The following is a 16,500-nucleotide window of genomic DNA, read 5'->3' as shown; positions in this document are numbered from 1 at the left end:
TTAACCACTGCGCCACCAGGGAAGTCCTATACTCTTTTGAGAATAGTTGTAAATCAATAGATGTTGAGAGTCTGTGGTGTTGGCTTGGCTGCCATCATCTTGTTGGAACAGAATTCAGTTCTGGATTTTGTCTCCTGTGTATCACTGCTGACCTTACGAATTTTGGGGGTGTATTTTGTAAATCTGCATACCCAAAGGATGGCAAGCCCCTTCAGAACACAAACTACGTTCGCATTGCACCTTTATCATCTGTTGTCTGGAGCATCTTGGGCAAAGTGCGTAAAATTCTCATCCTGGGTCTGAGAACAACAGATCTTTTTTTGCTCAGAAAACTAAACAACTGGAAAACAGTTAAGACATAAAAGTCACATGAGAAGTACACGGCTTAACTCAACAGTCAGTATTTACATAGTTAATATAAAGTGGATCATTACCATATAGATATATTTGGAGAATGAAAGAGGAAAAAATAGAAGTAGGTAGTTGCGTTAAGTTCACAAAAATCCTGTGAAAACATTGGCTCTAAAGTTAATATGTACCAGAATCATCGACTAAAATGGTTCCAGAGTTGCCACTGGGAGTGGGGCTTAGGGTGGGGCTGCTGTTTTTCATTAGGAACTCATAATCCTTTATTGTCAGGGTTCTTAGTTGAGACGACAGAATCCACTCTAGCTTTTTTCTTAAGAAGACAGGAGTTTAAGGACTAGCTGGAGCTCCAGGAATCACGGGGAGATGTGAAGAGGCTGGGTTTCTACAGTGGTTCCACGCTGGGCTGCAGAAACGGCCACTGCCTGCACGCCCACTGCCCTGCTGAGAGCGGCAGCCTCCTCGCCCCAAGGAGGCGAGGCTCCAGGTCAAAGGTGTGGGAGGTCAGGCGATGGGCAGGACCCACCTCCCACGGTCCGGAGTGGTGCTGAGAACCAGCAAGGCTAAAACACTGCTGGGAAGGCGGGTTTTTATGACATGGAACTGTTCAAACGAATTTTATTTTTTGAAGCCAAGCATACATATTACTTTGATGAAAATAAAAAAACTAAAAAAGAAAAGGGCTTTGTGAGCTGGAAGTAGAGCCAGCTTCTAGGCTTGTCAAGTACTTTTAACAGGATGAGTTGGCATTTTCACGTGGTAGGTGGAAAGTTATTTGAAGGTTGGTTTTTAGCTCACTTCATCTTAAGGGATGCGGTGTAGCCCTCTTGCTGGCTGTAGTCAAGTACAGGGGAGGCCATGAGCCTGGTCCTTACCCAGGAAAGAAAGGCATTTGCAAAGCCAGTGCCTCTCCCCCGGTTTTGTTCCGAGCTCCTGACCTCCCCCCCTTCCCCAGGCCCCTTATGATCGACACATGAAACTTGATTATCCTAAAGCAGTCATCTGAAATCGCACTGTGTCAGGTCAGATGGCTGACTGAGCCTGGCCAGGGACAGGTGCCCATGGAGGAGGGAGGAAGTGGACACTCCAAGGGGCGTATTTATAGCAGGTGGAGTTAAAAATACAAGCAGCCTGTTCCCAAAGCCTGGGCCGGACCCGATGGCGTGGGGACCTCTGTGGTGAGTGAGCTTCACGGTGCCGAGGAGCAGAGTGGGGTGGGGAGGAAGGCCCCTCGCCACAGAAAGCCCCAAGAGACGGCTCGCCCAGAGGTCTGTGATGCCATGAACACAGGTCCCGGGAGGTGACTAGTCACCGGCAACCCGAGGTCTCTTCCCACGTCTGGCTTCCTCGCCAGCTGGAGCTTAGATCGTGGAACACCGAGGGGAGCTGCAGGAACCCATTGATGAAATCTGCAGGGCAGGGGAGGACTTTCCAAAGAGCTTCACATTTAGTCACGGTATTTTCCCCCAAGTTTTACTGAGATATAGTTGACATATAACATTGTCTTAGTTTGAGGTGTACAGCATAATGATTTGCTATATGTATATATATGTCTTGAGGAATGATCATGGTGGTAAGTTTCGCTAACAGCCATCACCTCACACAGTTACTCTTTATTCACAAGTTGACTGATTGGCAAGTTTGTCACTGATGTACATTGTGTTGTATCTATTGAAATGCGCTTCTGGAAAGAGATGGAACATTGGAGAAAACTGCTTTTGTGGTAAAAACATTGTTGCAAATTACAAAACCCCCTTTTTTTTAATGAATGTAAAATTTTTATTCATTTCTTTTGGTACAAACTAGTGTTTATTTAAAAATACTATTTAGGAATTTATACTCACAGGATATGTTATAGTTAACATCCAAAGACAAAAAAATATTTCTTGACAATTTATTATATGCTTAGTACTAAAAAGCTCCTAAATCTGAACAGTGTTGGTATTACAAGATTAGAGACTTGTTTTTGGCTAATGATTATTATAGAAAAACACTGAAGAAAATTTCAACCATTACAATCGGTAAAGGTATAATTTTATATTTCATGAAGGACAGAAGTCATATTTAGCAATAGCCTCATTTATAAATTAAGAGTATACTCACTTCGAGGCTGTATTTTGATGCTGTTTCTTTTCAATTCTCTTCTTGCAAATAACCAACAAGGCAGAAACTGCTTCCAATTGACAGTCCAAACAAAGGAGGAATCATGGCTAACCGTCTGGTTGCTAATATTTGTTAAAGGCAAATTGCAAACTTCTGAGTATGGTTCAACATCACCAAAAGGAGTAAAGTTGCTCTCTCTGACCACCTTATTCCATGAAAAAAGTGTACTTTGACTTCTAAAATGGATTTCAAAAACTCAGTAGAAAGATTTAACAACTATCAACATTTCCAACACTGATTTTTCTAATACCTAGAAACATCCACTTAGCGGTTTGTAAGACTAATTTGAAAAACTGAATACTATTATACAAATGTAAATTATTACTATTAGCTAGTAGGAGTAATCACTTGATTCTTAATCCTGTTTATATTTAATTATAAACATAAGACTGATTTTTAGAATAAAAAGAATGAAGAACATCTCCATCATGTGCCTTTGTTCCCAATAATCCCTTTCAGATAGATCTGTGAAGTAATACAGAGCACAGTGTCAACATACCTTTCATTTCAAAGGCCGAAAAAAAATGGGCCTTAAGTAGTGAGATCACTTCTATGAGGCTTTATATTAGTATCAATTAATGAGTTAATCAGTCAAACGAGTATCAGTTGATTTAATCTCGCCCAAATGAATGGGTCTCTGTTGGTTGATCAATGCAATAGAGAAACTCTGCAGGTAAGAAGTATCCAAGATATTCCACTATAACTGGGGTGGTGTCAAAATGGTAGTGTCCACCTTCTTCATGATGACTGAGACAATGAGTGTGCTCCAACCACAGATCAAACCCTGGGTCTCTGGAGATAAAAACTGGCAAACCAAAGGAGGCTTCATCTCATAAAAATGTAACCATTTATTCAAGTCTTCATCAGAGTTCAATGGGCAGGAAGAAAATTCTGCCGGCATAATGTGAATCTTCACTTTTCTCTTCTGAATCACGAAAGTACCTCCCATTCCTACAGGCTTATCTCCATAATGTTTTTCAAGAGTCTGTCTCATGCAAGTCACAAACTTAAGTTTTCCAGTTCTTCTTTTGGCTTTCACCTCAATGACCTTTCCAGGTTGGGCTTCACTGGCAAAAAGATTAGCCAGTAATGCACACCCCAAATCATGATATTTCTCACTGTATTTCTCTAGTAGGCACCCTCCCTCTGCCGAGTTAACAGGAGCAAAGTAACTTCCATTCACAGGAGGTTTGTGTTCACTTTCTGTTTGAACAACTGGCATAAACTCAGAATTGAATCCAAGAGTCTGAAATGGGCCTGCTCCTGCTCCAAGAACAAGAGCTCCAGGAAGCTGGATTTCTTCTGCGCTTTTATTTAGATCATAAACTTTTTTTTTATTTATAAGAGGCAATAAGTAAGGCACACCTCCTACTTCTGCAATTCTAGTTTTCCCACAGATACCTTTTACGGGAAAGGTAAATGGCTCCTTAGTCAAATTAGGGCAATCAACTACAGACACCTGGGCATCAGCAAAGTTATCCGTTAGCCCCTTCTCCTGAACTCCAAACTCCGTAACTCCGCGCTCCAGCAGCCCTCTTTTCCACGTGCTGCCTCTCCCCTTCTGCGCAGGTCCTAAGCAGAGGCCCCGCCCCACGCTTGAACGTCGCCCCGCCTAGGCCCCACCCCACGCTCCAACGTCCCAGAAACCGCTTTCTGAAGGAAGAAAAAAGGCTGCTGGGAGAGGCGGGGAGCGGGCCTCTGCCCGCCTGCGGGGACCCAGTGCAGAGCGGGTCCCGCGTGAGGCCAGGGACGCGGATGCAGACCTCTGGGGCCTGTCGCAGGCCTGGATTAACTGACACACACGGCAGAGAGACGCCAGCTCCCAGGTACTGCCCGCCACCGTCCACCATCTAGGGAATGCGGCCGGGGAGCCCCTCACACACTGCCCTGGGAGCGGGACGGGGCTGAGAAGAGGAGAAACACGCAGGGATGAGGCCTGACCAGGGAGCGCCCGGGGGACCCACATGTGAAATCTAAAAAAAGATGGGTGGTTTCTTTTTTCAAAAGAGAAAGAGCTGGGAAGAAGCACACTAACAGGAGACCCGAGTGTGAGCGGACATGTGCCTCCTGCACACGCTGCTGGGTTGATTACTCACCGTGGCCGGGCCGTGGGGGGGGGGGGGGTCAGGCTTTGCCCTGGGGAGTTGGGCAATCACAGTTCTGAGTGTTGAAAAAAATAGTCTCATTGCGCCCATGGGCATCTCTGGATGCTCAGAGGGAAAGGAGTCAGCAGGGTCCTCCTCGTCAAGCTGCCCAGAGACCCTGACTAAAGGGGAGAATTATGTGTATTGAACCCCCTGCGTCCTCTCCCCCTTTACTCCTACCCACCCCTACTTCCCAGACCCCAAAGCAAAAAACAACACAAGAGTGACAACGGTGGCCAGCTTACAGACAGAGAGCTGTGAAAAAAATCCAAACTAGATTTTCAAGTCCACCCTGTTTATGCGACTTTCCAAGTGGTTAAGTCAATGATTCCCAGCCCCGGTTTTAGGACACCCCCAGGTGTCTTTATTCCAAGGGCGATCGTGAAATTCCAAAAATAAAATGATTTTAAGTCCCTGCACTTTAAACTAAGCTCACACCTTGTACTCGTTACAAGCACACACTTTCAGAGGGAAAGAGATTGTGAAATCCAACAACAGTCTGATTCCAACAGACCGGCCACAGCAATCAAAATACCACTTTGTATTTGGGTAATGCTTTGCGGCTTTGAGAGCACTTTCTGATTCCTGGGTTAGTGACTAAACGTGTGAATTAATACAAAAGATGACTGTTCTAGCCTCCACATTGCACTAGAGGTAGGAACGGAGATGGGCCCTTCCTCTGGCACGAAGCGATCGCTATGTAGCTCCTCTGTGAAGTTTCAGTCTGTCAGCGGCTGGTGGAGGTGCTGTTTGGAAAAAGGCTGGTGGCCCAGGCCTGGGCGGCAGTGGCATTGCTTGGGCCAGGCAAACAGGGCTCTGCGGGGCCCGGGGTCATGGTCAAAGAGAAGGAAGGGCAGGCAGCTTCAGGCTGGCTTTCCCACTGGGCCGAGCAAGGCTGGAAGTTCCGGGGCAGCAGCGTGAGCAGCTGGCCAGGTTAGCAATGAGCTCATGAGCAGCAAGGCCCAGACTGAAATCTGGGTCCATTTCTTCCAGTGCTCACTCCCCTGCCAGCCTGGGGAGCTGCCTCTCGGTCGAATTCCTAGAACTGAGTTGTGTTCAGAGAAACTAGGGTCGGCTTACGTGGGGCTGCCTGCATCCTAACAGGTTGATGTTTATTTTAAAGCAACACCATGGAAATTGAAGAACAGAGAGCAAACTTGGTTTTAAAGAAAATAAATATGAGACAAAAACTGAGAGAAACATTATGTGTCACAGAAACACAATTCAAAGAGGTTCAGAAGGCCTTCTGCTGAAGCAAGCAGAGCTTCTTCCTCGACTCCTACCTCTGGCCTCACCCTGCTCAGCGCCGGCCCACCTGTTCACTCCCCCCTGAGGGGCTGACGTGCTGTCTGCTTGTGGTTTTGATGCCTCGTGGCAGGATGGCTCAGGGCCCCTCTTGGGAGAGGGACAGCTCATTGAGAAAATGGCCAAGGGCAGAGAAACAGCTCCAAAGGCTGATAAGACCAGCCAGAAAGAGTTAGGATGTAATTAGTGGGGTTTGCGTATCTGTCTCCAGAAATCTAGCCCAACAGGTACACTGAGTGCTTAAAGAATGAACTAAAGTTAAAAACATAAAAATGCACATTATATGTGTGTTGTGAATGACATTCACATGCACTATGTACAACTGTACTGAATACAATTTTCCAGTCCATACGTGAAACAGTGTGGCAGATTAATAATTTTGGCAATCATATCAGCTGTAGATAACCAACACATAAACCCACATGCTACTGTAATTTGGCAGTTTATTTGTATTTTAGGGAGTCACAACTAACGCTGCATAAGTACATCAAGGTTCACTTTATCAATTCAGGGACTGACTGTTGTATTATTTTATATTTCACTCTGAAAGATAGAATTAAAAAATCTTTAGGGTAGAATAACATATTTCAGAAAAAACTTTATTTCCTCTTTAAATTGACTATATCTGCCTATATACTTTTTAACTTATGTCAGTATTTTTACCATGGGTAGTTAGATCTAAGCAACAAAAAGGAATTGTCATTCCCCAGGATATAATATACATGATAGAAAATGACTGTCCTTCTGTATTCACACTGACACAGACAATTACAAAAGGGGCAATCTGGGATCTACTTTATTTTCTGCAGTTGTCATAAAAAGCAAATGTCTATTTTCACTTGGGAAATGGGATACATTATAAAAATCAGGTCAAAAGATGCAGATAGTTGTCACTGTTTATGTGTAGCTTTAAACCCTGGAGAATGTTCTTAATGTTTTATTTCCCGTTCCTTTAGTAGCTTCCATAACTAGGTTTGGGTGCAAGGAAATTTCTGGAAATTTACTTCATAAAAAATTATGCACCACATATTCTTAGTATACACTTTCAAGAGTCAGGCATAGTCTCCAGATTTCGATTTTTCTAAAGTCCTGGCAGTTTGCTACACGTCAGTGATATTGGTTCATACTTTATATACTATTTTATGATGATTCAGGCAGATTCGGGTTATAAGTATCTTTAGGAGAACTGCATCCTTTGTTTATTACAGAATATAGACAATGCTGCATGAATAATTTCTAGCCTAAATGGATGGCAACCGCATACTTCTACTTGCCGAGGCCAAACTTTCAGAATCATTTTTGATTCCTCTCACATTCTACATCCCAATCCACCAGACAGTGCTTTTGACTCAACCTGTGGAATATATCCAGAATCTTCCCAGGGCTCACAGCTTCCCCTGCCATCCTGGAGTGAGGCCCCGTATTCGGGCACTGTCCTCCTGTCTGGGCCTCCTGCCCCTGCCCTGGTCCTCTTTCAGTCTGTTTTCTGCCCAGCAGGCAGAGTGTCTCTTTTAGAGCATGAGTCAGATCTTGTCACTGTCCTGTCCCAGCCCTGCCATGGCCCACCTCACTCAGAGGCAGAGCTAAAGTCCCCACGATGGTCAGCCAGGCCCACACTCCTCGGCCCCAGCTCCACACCCTGCCCCAGCCACGCTGCCGTCTCCACCCTGCCTCCAGGCCTTTGCTCTCCCTTCCTGGATAGTCACTTGGCTGGTTCCTTCACCTCCTTCAAGTATCGGCCTAAATCTCACCTTCTTATTGAAGCCTGGTGCGAATACTCCCATTTAGGATGGGAAACTGTCCTGTCACAAACGTATTCCCCCAGACAGGGCTGATCTCCCCATGCCACTCTCCTCCTCCTCTTTCCGTAGCCCTTATCTATCACCTTTAGCAAACGGTAGAACTTGCCTATTTATTATGGTTATTGTCTGTTCTCTCTCTAAACTGGAATGTACATTCTGGAAGGCAGGGATCTTTCTTTGTTCTGTTCACTGATGCATCCCCAACTCCTCCAGCCTACAGGAGGCGCTTGATAAATACCTGTTGGAGGCATCAGTGTGATGCCTCAATCTGCCTAACGGAGCAGCATCACATGGTCGCTCTGGTGGAGGCCTGTGGGGCTGCAGGCCATCCTCCCTGCACTGGCCTATGGCTCAGTCACGTCTTACCTGGAGAAGGACCAGGGCCCAGCCTGCTTTGAGCTGAGTCTGCTGTCTTATAGATGGATTCATGCAGTGCCTGTTTTTCTTTTTGTTTTTAGCACCTTTAATTATCATGAAAAACAATTTGAGTGTGATGGTAAATTAAAACATGTTTCTAACATGAGTAATTTATTCTGATGTATGTGCTTTTCCAGGTTTGCAGGCAGGGCTGACCTCGTGAGTAGACCACCCATGTAGTCTTGTGCAGTTGGAAGGGTCTGAGGAAGGCCAGCTTGCCTGGTGGCGTGGTCCACCAGGAGGTTAATGGGCTGGAGGGACAGTTATTGAAGTTTGTGATGACTCCCACCTGGGGGAGGCAAGTCGTGATTGTTCACTTGGTTGGTGAAATCCTAAATGGTGAGAAATAGCATGGAAATGCATTAGCGAATGAGTTAAAGCTGGAAGCCTGAGAATGCATATTAGAGCAATGGCTTGTTGACGGCATGTCTGACATTCACAGTGCGGTTTTCCTTTAATGCCCTTCAGAATGGAACGTCAGCGTCTGCCTCGGTCAGGATGGGGCGGGAGGCTGCGTCGTGGTCCCTGGGCCAACCTGCCTGTGTTCCCTAAGGAGAGCTGACCGGCCCTCCGCTGAGGCTCAGTTCAGAGAAGGAATGCCTTAGAACAGCAGTCACCTACCAGACAAAGAGCAAAAGCTCTGGGCACCTGGTGACAAAGATGAGCACGGCAGTTTTTGTTTGAAGGATTTTCCCGGATCTTTCTATCTATCCACCCGGAAGTTAATGCGAATGAACGCCGACCATTAGTCTGGACCAACGCGCCTTCAGCCTTCCTCGGGAGCATTCGGGGCTGGCAGCTTTCCTACCAGACACACGATCCACTCCCACACAGATGAGGAAGGGAACAGCCTTGGGCCCTGAAGCCTGCGGCTACTCAGACACGAGGCCTCGGAGGCCGTGAGTGAGGAAAACAGGTCCCGCAGCGTCTGTGACCGTAGTGCACAGACTGTCACCTTCTTTTCTCCCCACTGCAGTCAGGAAAGTGCAGGGTCTGGAAGTGCACACAATGCAAGAGGGGACACCCTGTTTGTACTGCGCACATCTGCGGTTTCCGAAGTGTAGGCTTGTCCACAAGTGTAACTTCTGCTACAATGCAACGTCTTTCTGCTTCTTCTCCCTGCTTGAAGCTGGGAGGCCTGGCAGGGACCGCCACTGGGCCTTCATTAGGTGGGTCTCACCAGGGCGCACGGGCACGGCCTCTGTTCTGAAGTCGCTAAAGCATTAGCGCAGGCCGTGGGTCCAGCCCTTGGCCCGTCGCAGGCCTGCCCGGCTCACTTTCCAGAGGGCGGAAGTCCCTGTCCTGCTTCCCAGTGTCCACCAGGCCACAGGTTGGCTGATCCAGGAGCTTCCATCTCCAGACAGGCCTGGACCTGGGGGGCGGGGCCGCGGCAGGATAAGGAGGAGCCTGGAAGGCGCAGGGCCTGGGGAGAGGTGGAGCCTGGGCTGGAAAGGGTGTGTCCTGGGTAGGGCCTGAACTCGGAGTGGCGGGGCCTCCACTTGGGCGGAGCCTGAGGTGGGGCAGGGTAGGCGGGACCTGAAGTCCCCACCTGGGTTGGGTGGGGCCTAGGAAGGGGTGGGGCCTGAACTGGGAAGGGTGGGCCCTGGGTGGAGCCTGGATTGGGAGGGGCGGGGCCTGGGTGGGCGGGGTCACCCTCCCCTGTTGGCTCAGGTCCCTCTAGGCAAAGCTGCGAGTCTGATCTGGAGGGGTTTCCTTGTGGAGCGATTGCAGGAAGGGTGATGTGCTCTAGCCTTCTTGTGTTTGTCCTGTTCCTCCCCTACACCCAGGGAAAAGCTAACTGGTTCAAACAAACGGAGAAATGTGCCCCATCAGGGGCTCCAAGCGTTTTTCCCGGACCAGGCTCCTGGCCATTAGAGTAGATGAGACAGACACAGGCCCCTTAGGAATGAGCTGCCTTACAGGTGAGATGAACTGTGACCTTCCACGAATCAAAATGCTTTTCAGTGGTTTTATGGTTTAAAAAATCACAAAAGAAATACAAGATTATTGCTTAAAAAAATCAAAATAATGCTGTTGTGTATGGAGTAAAAAGTGAAATCCTTCTTTATATTTCTTGCCCTCCACTCCCACTGTCCACATGGGACACTGTTGTTAGCACTGTTGAAAGGTTTGGTGCACCTTTCTGGAGGTTTTCCTGTCCTTTAAGTGTCAGTGCACACACGATCCACATTAAACATACACATGGTATTTTTTTTTCTTTTTCTTATGTACATAGGGCTGTAGCTTACATACTCAAAACAAAAACACTGCATCAGGAGGGTGTTCCTAGCAGTATATTTGATCTATCTCATTCTTTTCAACCAGGGCATACCATTCCACAGTATGGGTGCAATCATGAAAACATTTGGTGGCTGTATTAGTTTCCTGGGGCTGCCATTAAGAAAATTACCGCAGTCTTGGTGGCTTAAAACCACAGAAATTTGTTCTCTCACAATTCTGCAGTCTAGAAGTCCAAAATCAAGGTGCCAGCAAGACCATGCTCCCACAGGGCTCTGGGGGAGGATCCTTCCTTGCCTCTTCCAGTACTGGGGGCTCTAGGAAATCCTTGGTGTTCCTTGGCCTGCAGCTGCATCACTCCAGTCTCTGCCTCCATCTTCATATGGCCTTCTCTGTGCATCTTCTCCTCTTTTTATAAGGACATTGAATTTGGGGTCCATCTTCTTAACTAATTGCATATGCAGAGACTCTGTTTCCAAATAAGGTCACATTCTGAGGTTCTGGGTGGACACGAATTTTGGGGGACCACTATTCAACTCACTATGGTAAGCATAGGTCTTGATGGCTTCATTTTACTGCCCATTGTCTGTGTCCCAGTCCAAACCCAGATGGAAGAGTCATAAGGGCCCATTCCTGAAGAACTTTCCATTCGTCCCATGAACAGCAATGGACTGAGCACCTGCTATGTGCTAGGCACCTAGATTAGAATAAGCTGTGGGCAAGACCGAGGCTCCGGCCTCACACAGTGCACTTGCTCTGTGACAAGGGCTATGTCTGTCGCCAGAGAATCCCCATGCCTAACACAGTGCCTGGAACTTAATAACTAAGTGTTCAATTAATGAATGAGTGAATGGATAAATGAGAGATACTGACAAACAAGCAGATAATAATAATACGTAGTGGTATGATACTGCGATAGGGGCAAAGTACAGGGCAGCCAGAAGAGCAGCTGTAATCTAGACTTTGGGGGTTAGGGATGCTTTCTTGGATGAAATAACTCCTAAGTTGGGACCTTAACTGGAGTTAGTTAGGCAAAGAGTGTGGGGTCGGAGTGGGTGGAATGTTCTAGGCAGAGGAAAGGGTGGCTTGGCAGCTGGAGGTGAAACAGATGTAGAGAATCAGAAGCCATTAGCAGCTCAGGATGGGTCCTGAGCCATCTCCGCGGGGGACAGTGGTAAAGAAAAAGCTGCAGGGCCCTCTAGAACAGTCTGTCTAATAGAACCTTCTGCAGTGAGGGAAGTGCTGTAGATCTGGTCCGTCCAAGGTGGCGGCCATAGCCACATGTGGCTAGTGAGCACCTGAAATGAGGCTAATGTAACTGAGGAACCGAACGCTTAATTTTATTAAATTTTTAGGAATTTAAATATAAGTAGCCAGGTGTGCCAGGAGTTCTTGTATGAACAAAGCAGCTCTAGATCCTAATATCCTAACTTAATCCAAAATCACAGTTTTGTCCATGAATTCAACTTCTTCCTGTACTAAGTCCTTTGCTAGATTTATCTACCGTCGGGGAGCCGAACAGATCTGAGCTCTGCCTGCTGTCCATGTTAACAGAGGCCAAGTCAGGAGCTGGGTGGCAGAGGCAGAGCCAGGGCTTAGATCTGAAATGCAGTTAACATTTATTAAATGTGTATGGAGTCTAGACACACATGACCATTCTTTGAAACACACACTGTTACTTTTAATTTAAAAAACTACGTGTAAATATGTACCAACAGTGGGAAAGACCCATTGCCTCTGGGTAGAGTCAACTGAGGATCAGAGGTCAGGGGGCAGGAGAGTTTCTTTTCACAAAATGCCCTTTTATACTGTTAGATTTAATATGAGTACATGCTATCATTAAAAGTGAACCAAGAAAGCAAAACCAATGGCTTTTAGTGATAAACAGTGGCTACTACAAAACGAAGGGAATTAGAATTCCCCTTGGCTCTGGGAGCCAGCCAAGCAAGGTCTAAAGTCAGTGAGATTTACTTGATGCACTTACTGTAGATGAGATTTTAAAAGCTCACCATTTCCCAGAGACAGTGCTTCCTGGCTGTTGTCTGGAGAGGGGCAAGGAGGCTCCCCAGATTCCATAAGAAGCAGGCAACCTAAAATGTACCCCATGCCAAACAAGCCATGAGTTGTGACATGTTTAAACTGTAACTGGGTGAGGGAGAGTGAATCACAACTGAGAAAATGTGGTCACAAGGAGAAGTCAGGATACGGTTTGCTGGGCAACTCCAGGGATATGTCAGAAGCGGCTGCACCAGCAGGCTGACTCTGTCCTCCGGCTTCAGCCGGACAGCCACGGCCATAAGGACCTGAAAAGGGGATACTTTAAGGATATCCGATCTCCTTTGTTCTGTCTTTATATCCAGTTAAGTAGCGTTCTTACCTTCCTTTGCATTTCGTAGTGTGTTTTCCCACTGGGGAGAAACAGTGCTGACTGGTTGAAACAAGTATGCTCATGATACACAGGAGAGAATGCGTTAACACTCTGCAGTGCCACAGCCAGTCCTCTGTGAATTTGGATTTCGGGGGCCAGCGTCACATACGGAAGCAACACAGGCTTGGAATGAGAGGAACCCAGCTCCCATTCTCAGCTTCTCCACTCATTAATGTGTGATCTTGACCATATTATTTAACCTCTGAGCTTCAGCTTCTCCTGTGCAAGATGGAAATGAGCTTGGGTAAAAATCGAGAAAATACGGGCAAAGCACTTGAGATAATGTCATGTGATAGACATTCGATAGATGGTTCTCTCTTGCTCTCCCATGTATAAATGAACATATCAAACCATACATATATGACACAGAGTCCCCCTCAGTGAGCTGGACGGGACTCCAGCCACACGCACAACCTCTAAGCTCCCCCAGAGTCCGTCGGCCAGCTCCATCGAGTTTATTTGGGTGTGGGACATCAGATCAAGCTCTGAAGACAGGAGCCTGGATCTAGGCAAAGTCTACCACCGGCTGGATCTGTGACTGAGCAAGTGACAGAGCCTGCCTGGGCCTCAGAGTCCTCATCTGTCAAATCATGGGGACACCTGAGCAAGAAAGAGACCAACATTGCAAACCACAAAGAATAAAAGGTGGGAGTAATGGCAGAGGAAAAGGACTCAAGTCAAAGACAGTGACACTTGCAGCGTCATCTCCTGAATCCTTCTTTCCTATATGCTGACTGATGACGCTGCAGCCGAGCCCTAGCCTTCGGTGGCCGCTTCCGAGCAAGTGCACTTGGTGGGAAGGAAAGGGCCCCTGGAGGCTGTGCAGTCAGGCGGGGTCGGGGCAGGGTTTGTGCCTGGTGGGGAAGCTCCATTCAAGTTGCCTATGTCATGTTTGACAATGTTTTTCCCTGAATGAAAGACTGACCCTTAAAAGAAAACATTTTCTGGCATGTAGTGAAATTTTAATAACTCTATATTTTGTATCAGAAGCAAGATGTAAATGTTACTGGATCACAAGGGAAAACTCAATTCTGTTTTACTCATTCACACAACCCAATGAAGAGTGTACAATGGAAAGGACTTGGATGGGTGTGATTCACGCTTCTTTCCCAAAGTAGGATAAGCAACAAGGCCATGTCCGAATGGACAGTGGTCATGGAGGCACGTAACACTCATGTCCAGTTACTGTTGGGAGGCAGTAAGATGCTCTGATATGGGTTCAGCAGGGGCTGGAAGCCAATAGCATTTGGAGAGAGGAGGGTCTGAACAATAACGCTGTTTCTTCTCCCTGAGTCAGTAAAGACTAAAACCATGAGCTTCAGAAATTGCCTTCTTGGGCCGAGTCCCCACTCCTCCTTCCAGAACTTAGACAAAGACCTCAACTCTGTTCTCAGCTTCCCCACCTGTAACTTAAGGGCATCCTTCATCATTCTCACAGGGTTGTTCTGAGGATTAACTCAGTGAGTAGCCGTAGAGTCTGGCCCTTAGCGCTCGTGAAGGTCAGCATCGTGCAGAAGGAGTGGAGGAACGGGGTGGGGGGGCAAGGTGAACCAGATGGAGCCTAAGAGGCAAAGTTCGGTTTTGAGCAAGCCCAGCCATGGGAGGTGAGGCTGATACAGCTTCTGGTGTTCAATCAGGAAGAGAAGGTTGAATCAGTAATCACCTAGTGAGAGAGGAAAAACTGTAGGTTATTGTCATCCTTCCTCCCTCTCCTCAACATACAAATGCAACATTAATGATGTCCCCCAGAAAAGAATCCCTCTTTGACCCACACACCCCTTCAGTTACTGAACCCTCTCTCCTCCGTCCACTCCTGACTCCAGGGAAGGTCCCACCGTCTCCGCCCACAGCAGGACTCCAGGCTGCCTCTTACACCATCCTCCTGTGCTTTCTCTTGTTCTCTCTTGCACTTGCTCCATCAGGCTTCACTCCACAAAGGCTACCAATATCAGGGTCCCCAGTGACCTTCGTGGGGCTACATCAACCCGCAATTCTTAGTCTTCCTCTTTCTTGACCGATTTGTGGCTCTTGTCACATTTGACCAATTCCTCCTCATTACACGATTGTTTTCAGTTGGCTTGGGGGACACCACACTCCCTTGGTTTTCTCCTCTGCTCCTGACTGCTGCTTTTGAGTCTCCTGTGCTGTTCTTCCTCACCCCCAAACTCTGCCCATTGCGGTGCTTGGGGTATCATGGGTCCTCTTCACTTCTGGTGATCTCATTAGTCTCCTGGCCACCGGTAGGGTGAGGTCTCCCACATTCAGATCTCCGGCCCAGACCAGCTCCCTTAACTCCAAGTTTATGTCCAACACCCCAGGTGAACAGGCATCTCAAGCCTCCAACTCTTTTTTTTTTTGACATAGGAATACCAACTTCGTTTTGTCCAAGAAGGATGTTAAAAGGAAAAAAAAAAACTTTATTATTTAGAATCACCTTCATTTCACAAAACAAAGGACATGTTAACATTTTAAAAATAGAAAGGGCGTAATCTCAGAATCAAGCCTCCAACTCTTGCTCTTTCCCCCAAAACTTGCTGCTCGTATGGCTTTTTATTTCAGTAAATGACAACTTCATGCTTTTGGTTGCTGCTCGGGACTGAATTGTGTCCCCCAAATTCATATGTTGAAGCCCTAAGCCCCCATGTGACTGTATTAGAGAGAGGGCCCTACGGCGAATTAAGGTTAAATGAGGTTGTAAAGGTGGAGCCCTGATCCCATAGAACTGGTGTCCTTATAAGAAGAGGAAGAGACACAGAGATCTGTCAGCAAATTCTGTCTTCAGAATACATCCAGATTTTCTCTGCCACTGATCACCAACAGGGTTCAGGCTGTCGGATTATCGCAGCAACCTCTTAGCTCATCTTCCTGTGCTGGTAGGAAGGAAGGTGCCGTCCACCTGGTACCTGAAAAACTTTCCTTGGGAACGTGGGGAGTTTTCATTCTTCTGGGGTTGGAATAATCCTCGGAGAAACAATATGTGGGGTTCAAACAGCCCCAGTGGTCTCCTTGGGACTTACCGGTAGGAAAAAAGGAAAGTTACCCAGAAAAGCAGTGGTTCCAGTGTCCGGCCAGGGTCCGCGTGGGCCCGCTGAGAGCACCTGCCTGCGATGCGGGTCACAGCCAGCCTGGCCTTGGGCCCTACATCTGCCGCCAAGCCCGCTCTAACCCCAGGAGGGAGTCTGACACTCACAATGCAGCCAAGAACTGTTACTGGAACTCCATGTTCTGATGGCTCCTGCAGAGACCGCTGACAATTTTTGCTTCAGAGTACGCTCTTCCAGGAAAAACCTTCTACAGAACAGGTTTAAAATCACATCAAGTCACAAAAAGATATTCTTTCTGACAAAGAGGCGGGAGGAGCCAGGGGCTGCCTGACCTTTGGCGAGGGGTCAGCCTGGGCCTGCCTGCATCTACTTGCTTCCGTGCAGGAATTAACCCTGGCGGCTTCTTCCTCCAAGGCCAGAAAGCCCAGAGCGCTGAGTGTGCTAAGCCTACTGCCTCCCAGTTCCTGGTGGGCGCTGGTTACAGGGAGGCAAGGGGTCTTTGAGTTTGGCTCCTGCCAGCTGGGACTATGAGAGCTGACTGCCTTCAGAGCGCTTCTCTTGTTGAATGTTTGTGCTCATTCCTTAAAACGTTC

The 16,500-nt window shown here is 47.3% G+C and overlaps 1 protein-coding gene across 1 annotated transcript; it reads right to left on the bottom strand.

Annotated features, from left to right (window-relative positions):
* Positions 1–3,140: 3,140 nt before the first annotated feature.
* LOC103003065 (ester hydrolase C11orf54 homolog) lies at positions 3,141–4,066 on the bottom strand (the record flags this gene model as incomplete). The annotated part of the gene is given in 2 exon segments (XM_057542025.1): positions 3,141–3,337; positions 3,340–4,066. Coding segments are annotated over 2 exon segments (924 nt in total), but the record flags the coding sequence as incomplete, so codon positions are not given.
* Positions 4,067–16,500: the final 12,434 nt, after the last annotated feature.

This window comes from Balaenoptera acutorostrata, chromosome 3 (genome assembly GCF_949987535.1).
Source record: "Balaenoptera acutorostrata chromosome 3, mBalAcu1.1, whole genome shotgun sequence".
Taxonomy (NCBI): domain Eukaryota; kingdom Metazoa; phylum Chordata; class Mammalia; order Artiodactyla; family Balaenopteridae; genus Balaenoptera; species Balaenoptera acutorostrata.
This window is presented reverse-complemented; position numbering and strand designations above follow the sequence as displayed.